The sequence below is a fragment of the Entamoeba invadens genome (assembly GCF_000330505.1).
Source record: "Entamoeba invadens IP1 unplaced genomic scaffold scaff_1105074726353, whole genome shotgun sequence".
Taxonomy (NCBI): Eukaryota; Evosea; order Mastigamoebida; family Endamoebidae; genus Entamoeba; species Entamoeba invadens.
The window spans coordinates 80,650-91,444 of NW_004443630.1; the positions used below are offsets into that span (position 1 = coordinate 80,650).

At 35.7% G+C, this 10,795-nt stretch overlaps 5 protein-coding genes across 5 annotated transcripts; 3 read left to right on the top strand and 2 right to left on the bottom strand.

Moving 5' to 3' along the window:
• Positions 1-14: 14 nt before the first annotated feature.
• On the top strand, positions 15-758 carry EIN_313260 (hypothetical protein; the record flags this gene model as incomplete). Its single annotated transcript, XM_004259657.1, has 1 exon — positions 15-758. A coding segment is annotated over one exon (744 nt), but the record flags the coding sequence as incomplete, so codon positions are not given.
• Positions 759-1,812: 1,054 nt separating this feature from the next.
• EIN_313270 (aldose 1-epimerase, putative) lies at positions 1,813-2,823 on the bottom strand (the record flags this gene model as incomplete). Its single annotated transcript, XM_004259658.1, has 1 exon — positions 1,813-2,823. One exon carries the CDS (start codon positions 2,821-2,823, stop codon positions 1,813-1,815), a length of 1,011 nt encoding a protein of 336 aa, XP_004259706.1.
• Positions 2,824-3,586: 763 nt separating this feature from the next.
• EIN_313280 (galactokinase, putative) lies at positions 3,587-4,750 on the top strand (the record flags this gene model as incomplete). The annotated part of the gene is made up of 1 exon (XM_004259659.1): positions 3,587-4,750. The coding sequence occupies one exon, from the start codon at positions 3,587-3,589 to the stop codon at positions 4,748-4,750; it is 1,164 nt and encodes a 387-aa protein (XP_004259707.1).
• Positions 4,751-5,282: 532 nt separating this feature from the next.
• On the top strand, positions 5,283-6,557 carry EIN_313290 (nonsense-mediated mRNA decay protein, putative; the record flags this gene model as incomplete). Its single annotated transcript, XM_004259660.1, has 1 exon — positions 5,283-6,557. The coding sequence occupies one exon, from the start codon at positions 5,283-5,285 to the stop codon at positions 6,555-6,557; it is 1,275 nt and encodes a 424-aa protein (XP_004259708.1).
• A 165-nt stretch (positions 6,558-6,722) lies between these two features.
• Positions 6,723-9,626, bottom strand: EIN_313300 (protein phosphatase 2C, putative; the record flags this gene model as incomplete). The annotated part of the gene is made up of 2 exons (XM_004259661.1): positions 6,723-9,134; positions 9,222-9,626. The coding sequence occupies 2 exons, from the start codon at positions 9,624-9,626 to the stop codon at positions 6,723-6,725; spliced, it is 2,817 nt and encodes a 938-aa protein (XP_004259709.1).
• Between the last annotated feature and the right edge of the window lie 1,169 nt (positions 9,627-10,795).

The window sequence follows — 10,795 nt, forward strand, 5'->3', positions numbered from 1 at the left end:
TTCCAAATATAGGAAGAAGCCCACTACCACACAATCGAATCAAAAAAGATAAAAATAAACAAGGGGTTGCCCTATGCTTTAGAATATATACATCGACGATCTCAGTCTCACATCCATTGATGTCATCAAGCGAAGCCAACAAAGTAATCTGCGGCACGCCAAGAAGAAGTTACAACGACCCGAAGTACTTGACTCAGAAAAAACTTGTTAAGGATCTTGAAACATACCAAGAAGCAGTCTTAGTTGGTCTTCTCAATTCATTCTGCTCTTTCACCATCTCAAGGCCAAGAAAGCAATGCAGTGTAGCATTGTCTTCTGCTAAAATCAAGTCAATTCACTTCCCCACAGAGACAATCGAAATTTCAAAACTGGCAGATGAGAAATTTAAACCAATTTACGAAGAAGAGCTCCGAAAGGGTGTTGCGAAGCCAACGGCGTTCAGAAGATATGAAAAGAACAAAAGAATATTTATTCATAATTTGCTCTTTGATATTGCCCTTGAGCTTGGATTCTTCTTCGACTCGAAACTCTCGCGAAAGTCGGCAAAGACATATTCAATTGAAAGAATCGAACGGATTTATTACATGGGAAAGCTTGTATTTTCACTTGACCAGATGGTTGTCAAAGGAAGTATGATCAACAGTTATCTTTACGATTTGGTCAGCTTTGGGATGAGCCAAACAATACCCGTCTTCGATGACGGTGTCCAAGGCCTCCTGAACGAACAGTCAAAACATCAACAACCTGTAACTTTGTAAAAAGAAATTGTCTCTTTAGGTGAATTTAACCTTTTTGTATTTTTTGGTAGCTTTTTTTCAAAATAGTTTTACAAAAAATATGTGCAATATATCGGGCTATATTCCATAATAAGATACCTTTTTCGATTTAAAAAATGGGTGTTTTTTCCTTTTAAAAAACATGCCTTTTTGGAAGCATGGACTAACTTTATTTGGCAAGTTCGTGTTGTCAATAAACTTTTTAATAACTCTTTTTTCTTTATCGAATTTATCGGTAAACTTTTATTGTTTTTGTTCTGTTCCATTGATATTACGATGTAATAATTAAATATCCTTCTTATTGGAGTTATTTTCGGGATGTTTTTTTTCTTCGGCATTTGAGACATTGTATCATTTTTGGAAAAAACAAAGTCAAAAACATGTTCCTCTTTTTCAAAAATTGGAACAGAACTTCAGAACTGAAAATATAATAATATCTTTGGATTCTATTTGTATTTTTGTTATTACCAAGAAAAACTGGTCTAAATTTATTTTGGGTCATTTTACAAATAAATGCGACCTTATTGTTCTAATGATTTAATTTTAAATACACCTGCTTTTTATTATCTTCAAAAAACTTGTTTATAGAAAGCAAGTGAATAACTTTCCATGTTTTTAGGTTTTTTACCCCTTCGAAGTCCATCAACAAAACTTCTTCTTGACATGCAATTTTTGTTCTTTTTCATGTTTCATTTGGAATGAACCATCAGACATACCAATAGCACTACCAGTTGTGAGTAACTTCAATTCAGTATCGTAATAACAGTTCACTTTTTCGTGTTTTCCTTTCTTAATTTTTGTTTTGCCTTTTTGGCTTTTTTGAAGTGAACTTCCAACAGTCTCACTAGTGTTGTTTTTGTTTATTAATATCTACTAATGACTTGCAACTTATTATCGTTGAACAAGAACCAATAAATATATTCCAAATTTATTCCACGAATTGTAAGAGCAATTACAAAAAACTGAATTATTGAATTATATTTGAATATTATTCATTCAAAATCTATTTACTAAATAACTAAAAATGAAAACTGATTTATTCAAAAGAATAAATGCACTTGTGTTCATACTTCGCACCGGGTGCAAGTACTACCGATGGAAACTCTTCGTGGTGTGGTGAGTCTGGGTAGTTTTGCGTCTCGAGACACACTGCTGTTCTGATCTCGAAATTCTCGGGCATGAAGTTATCTGTGTACAACTGTACACCGGGTTGAGTAGTGTATACCTTCAGTACGATACCAGATACATCTCCAACCAACTTCGCCGCAAACCCGCATTCCCCGCACTTCTGTTTCTTGAGGACATAGCAGTGGTCATACCCCGATGCCAACTTGAGTTGTTCATGTTCCTTGTGGATATCTTGTCCTATTTTTTTTTCTTCGTTGAAGTCGAATATCTTGTCCTCTGCGACCTTGACAAACTCACCAGTTGGGACAAATTCGGGTGTTAATGGAAGATACTCATCCGACTGAATTTGGAGTACATGGCCGTCTATATTACCGCTTCCATTCATATTCAAGTACGAGTGGTTGGCCATATTAATCACGGTCTTCTTATCAGTTGTCGCCTCAAACTTCATTTCAAGAGTTTTGCCAGTCAAAGTGTAAGTCACTTTAGCCTCGACTGTCCCAGGAAACCCATTGCTTCCATCTTCATCCGTCAATGCAAGCTGTATTGAATTTTCGCTCTGGGCGACTACCTGGAAGACCTTCTTGTCAAACCCAACACCTCCATGAAGACAATTGATTCCATTATTAATAGGCAATGTGTACGTTATGCCATCTATTTTAAGGTCCCCCTTATATATACGATTGGCGTATCTCCCTATGATAGCTCCGAAGCAATTGTCTGTCGATAAGTACCCATCGAGAGTTTTATACCCAATTTCGACGTCTACTGGCTTACCGTCTTTGCCTTTGACAATGATGTTGACTAAACGACACCCATAGTTGGTCAGTCCAACAGACATTTCCGAATTTTGCAGCACAAAGAAATCGACTTGTCGTCCATTGAGCACTCTTTGAAAATCTTCTCGTTTGCTTAACATTATGTTCTCTTTGATTATTTGAGTTCAACCTCAATCTTATATTGCACCATTATTCGTTTCGTTTATGTTTTTTCTTTTCAGACATTTACATCAAACTAAACAAACTATGAATAATAATTGATATACTAGTAATATAACAATAACATAAAATATGTTTGTTGTGCGTATATTTCGTGTATTTCTGACGTTTTTTTTAAAGCAAAAAGAAGAAGGAAAATAAATGATAAATAAGTAAAAAACACTAAAGTAAATTGTTCCAAACATGATTGTCTCACATTTTGTTTCAAAATAATACTTTTATTATAAAGTACTATATTTATGGTTTTTATGAAAGGAAAAATCCAACAGAAAAAATTGAGACAATTGTGTAAATTTGAATTATAGTAAATCATCTAATACAATATTAAAATAATAATAATTAATGATTTGATTAAAAAATTATAATTATTAGTTTTGTCCTCTATTTACTGTTATTGTTTTTCTGTTTTACTCACATCAAAGTTATTTCATGCGAAACGGCCGATACATTTTAATGTATGATGTGTTCTTTTCAACAATTTACTCAATCTTCCTCTTTTTATCTTTTGTATTTCCAAATAATGGTACATGATCATTACTCAAATTTGTTGTGTCTGATCAAATGTTTTAATTTGATTCAACACAAACAAAAGAAAAACCAAATGAACGAAAAGACCGACCAGCAATTTGAACATTTTTAGTATAAAAAGCTTCACTAAAACTCAAAAAGCATCACTTACATCAAATGGCCTCATTAGAAGGAGTTGAAAAATTACACCAAACGACTTACGGAGTCATGCCTGCACACGTCGGCTTTGCTCCCGGTCGAGTCAATATCATTGGCGAACATACAGACTACAACAAAGGCTTTGTCCTTCCCATCGCCATCAAGCAAGGAACTTACGTTGCTGTTTCGACAAAGCCTTCGTCGACAGTCAAAATCGAAATCATTTCCTCGACAACCAAAGAGAAGGTTCTCTTAGACCGTGCAACTATGGACAAATCTGCGCACAAAGGAAAGTGGTACATGTACGTCTACGGTGTCATTGACTTGTTATTAGGAAAGTCGACTGTTCCAGCACAAGAGTACCAAGTTTCAATAACCGGTGATGTCCCATTGGGCGCTGGGTTGAGCAGTTCTGCTTCAATTGAAGTAGCTACAGGAGTCACCTTCTGTGAAGTCTTGAAAGTCCCGATGGATGGGAAAGCACTTGGGATGTTATGTGTCGAGGTCGAACATGAATACGCTGGTGTCATGTGTGGCATTATGGACCAGTTCGCATCACGCCTTTGCAAGAAGCACACCGCTTTGTTGTTGGATTGCAAGACACAAGAGACAACCAACAAACCAGTCGAGCTTGGTGACTACGTCTTGTTGGTGACCAACTCAAATGCTCCACACAAATTGGAATCTTCACAATACAACGAGAGAGTCGCACAGTGCACTGAAGCAGTCAAAAAGCTCAACGAAATTTACAAGAAGAACGCAGCATCATTGAGAGAGTATTCCGTGGATGAAGTTAAAGTGCTGGAGGGCGTCTCTGGAAATCGCGCGAAACACGTCGTTGGAGAAGACCAAAGAGTCATGGACGCTATTGACGCGATGAGCAAAGGTGACGCCGTCGAACTTGGAAAGTTGATGACCGCATCACATATGTCTTTGAAAGATCTCTACGAAGTTTCTAGTAAGGAGCTGGACTACTTGGTCGAGAATGCCATCAAGATTCAGGGGGTTGCGGGTTCAAGACTCACTGGAGCTGGGTTCGGGGGATGTACTGTCACTTTGATTAAGAAAGAGGCGGTTGAAGAATATGCCAAAATGCTCGAGAACTACAAGAAGGAGTTCAACTTACATCCATTCTACTTCGTGCTCGACTACCCAGAGGATGGAGCTAAAATACTCATCTAGAGTAATTCAAATTCCAATCATTTTTGTTGGTAAATATATAAATATAAAATGGATCTTCGTTAATTTCTTTGATTATTAATTTATAATAAAGTCTGTTTTATTGTTTGTTATTTCAAATTCAATAATTTCAAATCATAGTAAATTAATTTAAAACCATATAAAATTAATTAACGAAAAGCTACTTCCATTGTAATTAACATCAAAAGTAACTCAAGTACTTTTGATGTATAAAAGTATAATAATTTTTTTTAAATAATTTAACTAATAAAACTTATACCATTGATAATGAATAAAAAGACAAAATTCAAACTTTTTCAAATGTAATTAAACAATTTGAATGCATCGTATTAATATGATTTTTACTACAACTAATAATATTATAGTAAAAATATCAAAAAGAAATGGTAACATTACCGATACAAATTGTTTGAACCAAAACAATTAATATGGTTAAACAATAAGCCCGAAAAAGAGGGAAAATTTAAGAGCCCTTTTTAATAAAGAGGGTTCACTGTCAGATCACCAAATTTCTATGCAAGCGTCACAAGAGCAACCCAAAGAAACACAAATTTTACAAGAATCAGAACAACCAAAAGAAGTCATTGGCACCCCAGTCGAGGTCCAAGCTCAAAAGGCGGAGATGTTGTGTTGTGTGTGCGGAGCACTTATTGAAGTGAACCCTTCGTGCATGTGTGCCAATTGTATTCAAACCGCCGTTGACATCACTGAAGGTATTCCAAAGCAGGTCACCATCAGTCAGTGCAAAGGGTGCAAAAAGTTTTTGGCGGGCACCACGTGGTTCTATTGTGAGCCCGAGTCTAAGGAATTGATGACGTACTTAGTGAAGAGAGTGAAAGGGGTGAACAAATTGAAGTTGTTGAATGCGTCGTACATTTGGACCGAAGAGCACTCCAAACGGCTTAAAATCAAATTGACTGTCGAGAAGGAAGTCTTCAAGAATACGCTGATTCAACAAGATTTCACTGTCGAGTTTATTGTGGTCAATGCCTTTTGTGACAACTGTCATAAAGTCGAAGCCAAAAACACGTGGCAGAGTGTCGTCCAACTTCGTCAACACTCCGAACACAAAAAGTCGATTGCCACGTTGGAGACTGCAATTTTGAAGGCAAAGGCGCATCAAAATGCAACTGATGTCAAAGAAATGCCGGATGGTATGGACGTCTTTTTCTCGTCCGTCGACCATGCAAAGAAATTTGTCGAATTTTTACAGACATTAGTCCCATTGAGGTATCAGCAATCCAAGAAGTTGGTCTCACAAGATGAGCACAAAAACACGTATGATTTCAAGGTCTCCTTTTCAGTTGAAGTTGTTCCTATTTCGCGTTTGGATTTGGTCTTCTTACCAAAAGTGGTTGTTGCGATGTTGGGAGGGGTTGGCCCATTAATGGTGTGCACACAAGTTGCTGGGACTATTCATTTGAGAGATGTGATCAAAGGCACGGAGGTGGAATTATATGCCCACCAATTCTTCCAACACCCATTTAAGACGCTGTGCGATTCAAGAAGATTCTCGCATTATTACATTGTCGAGCTCACTCGAGATTTCCAAAACAGAAACAACCCAATCTCTGACGCGCAGATCATTAGAAGTGAGGACTTTGGTGTGACTGAGGATTACATTTATGTCAAAACCGTGTTTGGAGACAAACTGAAAGAAGGCGACAATGCGTATGGATACGATTTGATTAATATAAATCCAAACGATGATGAATTTGAAGATTGGCAAGCAAAGCAAATAGAAAACAAAACAATCCCCGAGGTGATTTTAGTTGAAAGAATTAAGTGATTGTCTTTTTATTATTAATAGTAAAACGATTGATTCAAATTGGTAGGTATTTGAATCAATCAATCAGTAACTGTTGATTACTTCCTTGTGGTTCTATTATTCTTGTATATGCCAGTTATTATTATTGATAACTATTCGTAAAACAAACTCTTGAAAAACTTCGACTTAGTTAATTCTGAACACAATACATGTGATGTTGTCTCCAGACTGTCTCGAATAAGCAATCTCAACAATGATCTTTGCAATTTCAGAACACGCCATGTTCTGGTTCGCAACACATAGCAATGCAACTTCTTGATTCGACATGACATCCCACACACCATCACAAGCTAGCACTAAAAATCTGTCAGTTGGCCCTCTTTTCACTGTGAAATAGTCTGGAACGCATGACACCATACCTTCACAATGGACATCACCAATGGCTCGGGACACGCCAATGTATCCATTCAATTTCCCAGAGTCAGTCACATAATTACCCTCCTTTTTAACACGAAGCCTTTCTTCAGGCATAATCGGTTTGTGGTCGACAGTTAGAGCCTTTCCAACAACCTGTGTATCTTCTTCAATTTGACACATCGATTTTTTGACTATGCTATGTCGCGTTACAGCAGCTCCCTGTGACTGGCCGAGTTTTCTGATCTTTGACACAAGAGACAAGTTCTTTTTGTGGGGTTCTCTGTCCGACTTATCGACGTCGTCATCTTCGTCGTCATCTTCGTCCCAACTCTTCGACGAACTTTTTGAAGAACTTTTGTCCTTGGACTCTTGACTAACTATTTTCGAAAATGACGTATAAACGTCTTTGACATTTTCAACTGGGCTGATCGTTTTTCCTTCTTTCGTCTTAGCAGTTTGGGCCTTTGCCATCTTTTCTCTCATTTCTTTACACTCTAACACTCGATCAACGTTCGAGTCTTGAACGACAACACAACGTGAGTCTCCTATATTCATGATATAATAGACGTCGTCATAGACAACAACAGCGACTGCTGTTGTCCCGTCTGTCAGTTTTTCGGCTGTGAGTTGTTTGTTTGTTTCTTTAATGCACCCCTCCATTATTTGTATGAACTCCGACTCATTGATTACACGACGGTAGAGAACTATCTGTTCTGCAATCTTCTTCCCAAAGTAGTAACTTCCCTTATCTCCACCGTGGCCATCAAAAAGGCCAATGAAGTGGCCTTTTGTTCCAAACGCAGATTTATATGTCAAGTCATTGTCTTGCATACTTGATCTTCTTCCACACGTTCCAAACGTGCCAATATCAATGTTCTCTTGTGTCGGTTCGACTGCATTGACGAGATTTTTCACATTCAACTTCTTCTTACACTCAACTACTGGACTTCCCTTCTCTGAAGAATAGATGGAAAACGTGATATACGCCTCACTCTTCACTTCGGGAAACTTCTTAATTTTGTATCCAGTTGCATAGATGTTCTTCATGCCAGTTAGCAAACATAAGTTCGCAATGTCTTTGTCATCAAAAGAAAGGGAGTTGTGACTGATGTTCAGCTCGTTCAACGAATCAACACCAACAGAGAGTTCCCTTATGTTGTTATAACTTGCATCGATCTGGAATAACTGACTCACAATTTTTCTGTCATCCTTCTTGATCTTTAGCTCTTCCAAGTCGTTGAACGCGACATTCACAAATCGCAATTTCTTTGATTTGAAAAGGCCATTTGGAAGGAATGCAAGTTTATTGAATGGGGCGTAGAACTGTTGGAGGTTCGGCATGTCTTCAAATTCGATTTCTCGCAGCATATTAAACCCACATTCCAGTATTTCAAGATTCTTAGTGTTCACAAAGATCAATGGGTCGATTTTTCGCAACTGACATCCATTGCACGAGAATTGTCTCAACTTCGTCAAAGTGTTCATATTCTGTGGTAATGCCGAGAGTGGGTTGTATGAGACGTTGAGTGTCAAAAGCGCCGTGTTCACCCGTAAAGCAGTCAATTTGTTGTTTCCAACGATTGCACGTGAAATAGAGTACTTCTCGAGTACGTCCAACTCAGACAGCTTATTATAATCCACTTCCAATGAATCTTTCTTGTACCCCTCAGGTAGTGAGAGTGTTGCAATTTGATTGTTTGAAAAATTGAACCCACACGTTGGCGGTAATTTTGGAAATTCAGTGAGTTGACAAGAAGATGCAGTGACATTCCCAAGTCCAGTCATTTGAGACATGTCTGGCAAACAAGTCAAGCCTTTGCAGTCATCAAATTTCAAAATTTTCAACGAAGAAATTGTAGTAATGAGTGGGCTTATACTGCTCAATGGGGGGTTTTCTGAAATCAAAAGTTCCTTCAGACTCACCATCCCCGTGATTTCGTCGCTGACTGACTTAATTATGTTGTTTGCCAAATTTAAATATGTAAGTTTTGGAAGTGAACATAGTGGGGAAAAGTCGTCGATCTTGTTGAAAGACAAATCAAGTTCAACCAGTTCTTTGAGAGTCGAAAGAAATTCAAGTCCACTACATATTTCGTTGTCACTGAAATTGATTGTTGTGAGGTTAGTACAATATGAAACAGCACAAGGAATGATTGTGAAAAAGTTGTGTCTAAAATCGATCTTACAATGAGTATCATTTTTCAATGTTTATCTTTGACACAAATTAAGGTCTATTTGTGTCATTGTTCAAAACAAAAAAAAACAAACGTCTGCTAATTTATTTGAATTTTTAATGTGGTGAATTGTGACCATGTTGTTAGTATGGCAAATAAGTTTCGTGAGTGATTGCAATTGAGTAAAATGTTTTGGAAGTTTTTCGAATTTACATTGAGAGATGTTCAATTCTTTCATTGCTGTGGCGTAACAAAGTGGTGTGACTGAAAAAAGTGGGTTATGCTCGATACTCATAAGTGTGAGTTGTGAAAGTGTTAGTTGTGGAAACGTTTCTATGTTGTTGAATGAAAGGTTTAATTCGACAAGGCTTGAATATTTCAAAATCGCGTTGATATCTTCATGTGATTTACTACGACTTTCTAGCACAGTGAGTTTCTCGCACCCTTCATAGGCGGGCAAGACTGGTAATTTTATAACGGCTACCTTTGCACTTGCCATCTTTCTTTTTTTTTAGTTTTTCTGACTACTTTTTGCTCTTAATTTTTCAGCTACCAAATCTTTTTTTTAATTAATTTTTATTTATTTTTGTTGTTTTCATAAGGATGTTGCTTTTGACAAAAACGGTCATTTCGCCATATATTTTTTTTTCATTAAGACATTTAAGTAAAAGTATAAGAAAACAAACAGAACTCGGCATATAAGCATTCAGTGTTCATATTATTTACACATTTCTAAAACAAAAAATAGTTTTCTGGTATAAATAATATCATAACAAGCAACACTATTGGTTTGGTAAAACATAAGACTTATTTACCAAATATATAGTGGTTCTAATAAAAAATTGTCAAAGTGTCTTACACTAAAGAAATAAAAATTATTCATAATTGAGCTAAAATAAACTTTATATGTTATTTAGTAAAGAAATGGATTTTTTGCCAAGACAAACTACACACCCGACTTTTTGAGCTATTATTGTTTAGTTTTTATTATTTATTTGACGCATTGCTTTTGGTTTTAATATGTAAATTATGCTGGATTTAATTATAAATAATCCTATTTTTGAGTTTGTCTTTGATAAAAAATATATCTTTTGGTTAATGGCAACTTAAAATATTTATTCAAAATAACAATATGTGTTTACATAGTCAACTTATCGATTCAAAAAACAGAAGAATATTAATAACCAATTTAATTATATTGCCTTATAAACAATTAATAAGGCAGATTTTATTTTATGGTATTTTTATTTTTTTTCGAATTAAAAACATCATCTATTTAACTATTATTTACTTCATGATCAATCAACATTCTTTTGACACACAATAAAATAATTGAAATATCTTAAATATGATTTTAAAAATGTTGTTATTATAAAAAGTTTTTTTTTGGTTTTCCTGATAATTTAAAAACAATTATTATCAACATTTTTTGACTTTGAACTTATATAACTAAGTTATTAAACTCAATTTATTAATATATTTAATTTGTTAATAAAAAAAGTTTTGACATTTGTGTGTTTTAATATTCTTAAAGTTAAAATATAGTACAGTATTCGAGTGTCTGAAAATCGGGAAATCTTGACTTTATTAAATATCTTCTGTTTTTTAGAAGTTTATTTTGTGCATATCATTACACATGCTAAAAAGGGAAAAACATCAGAAAATCCT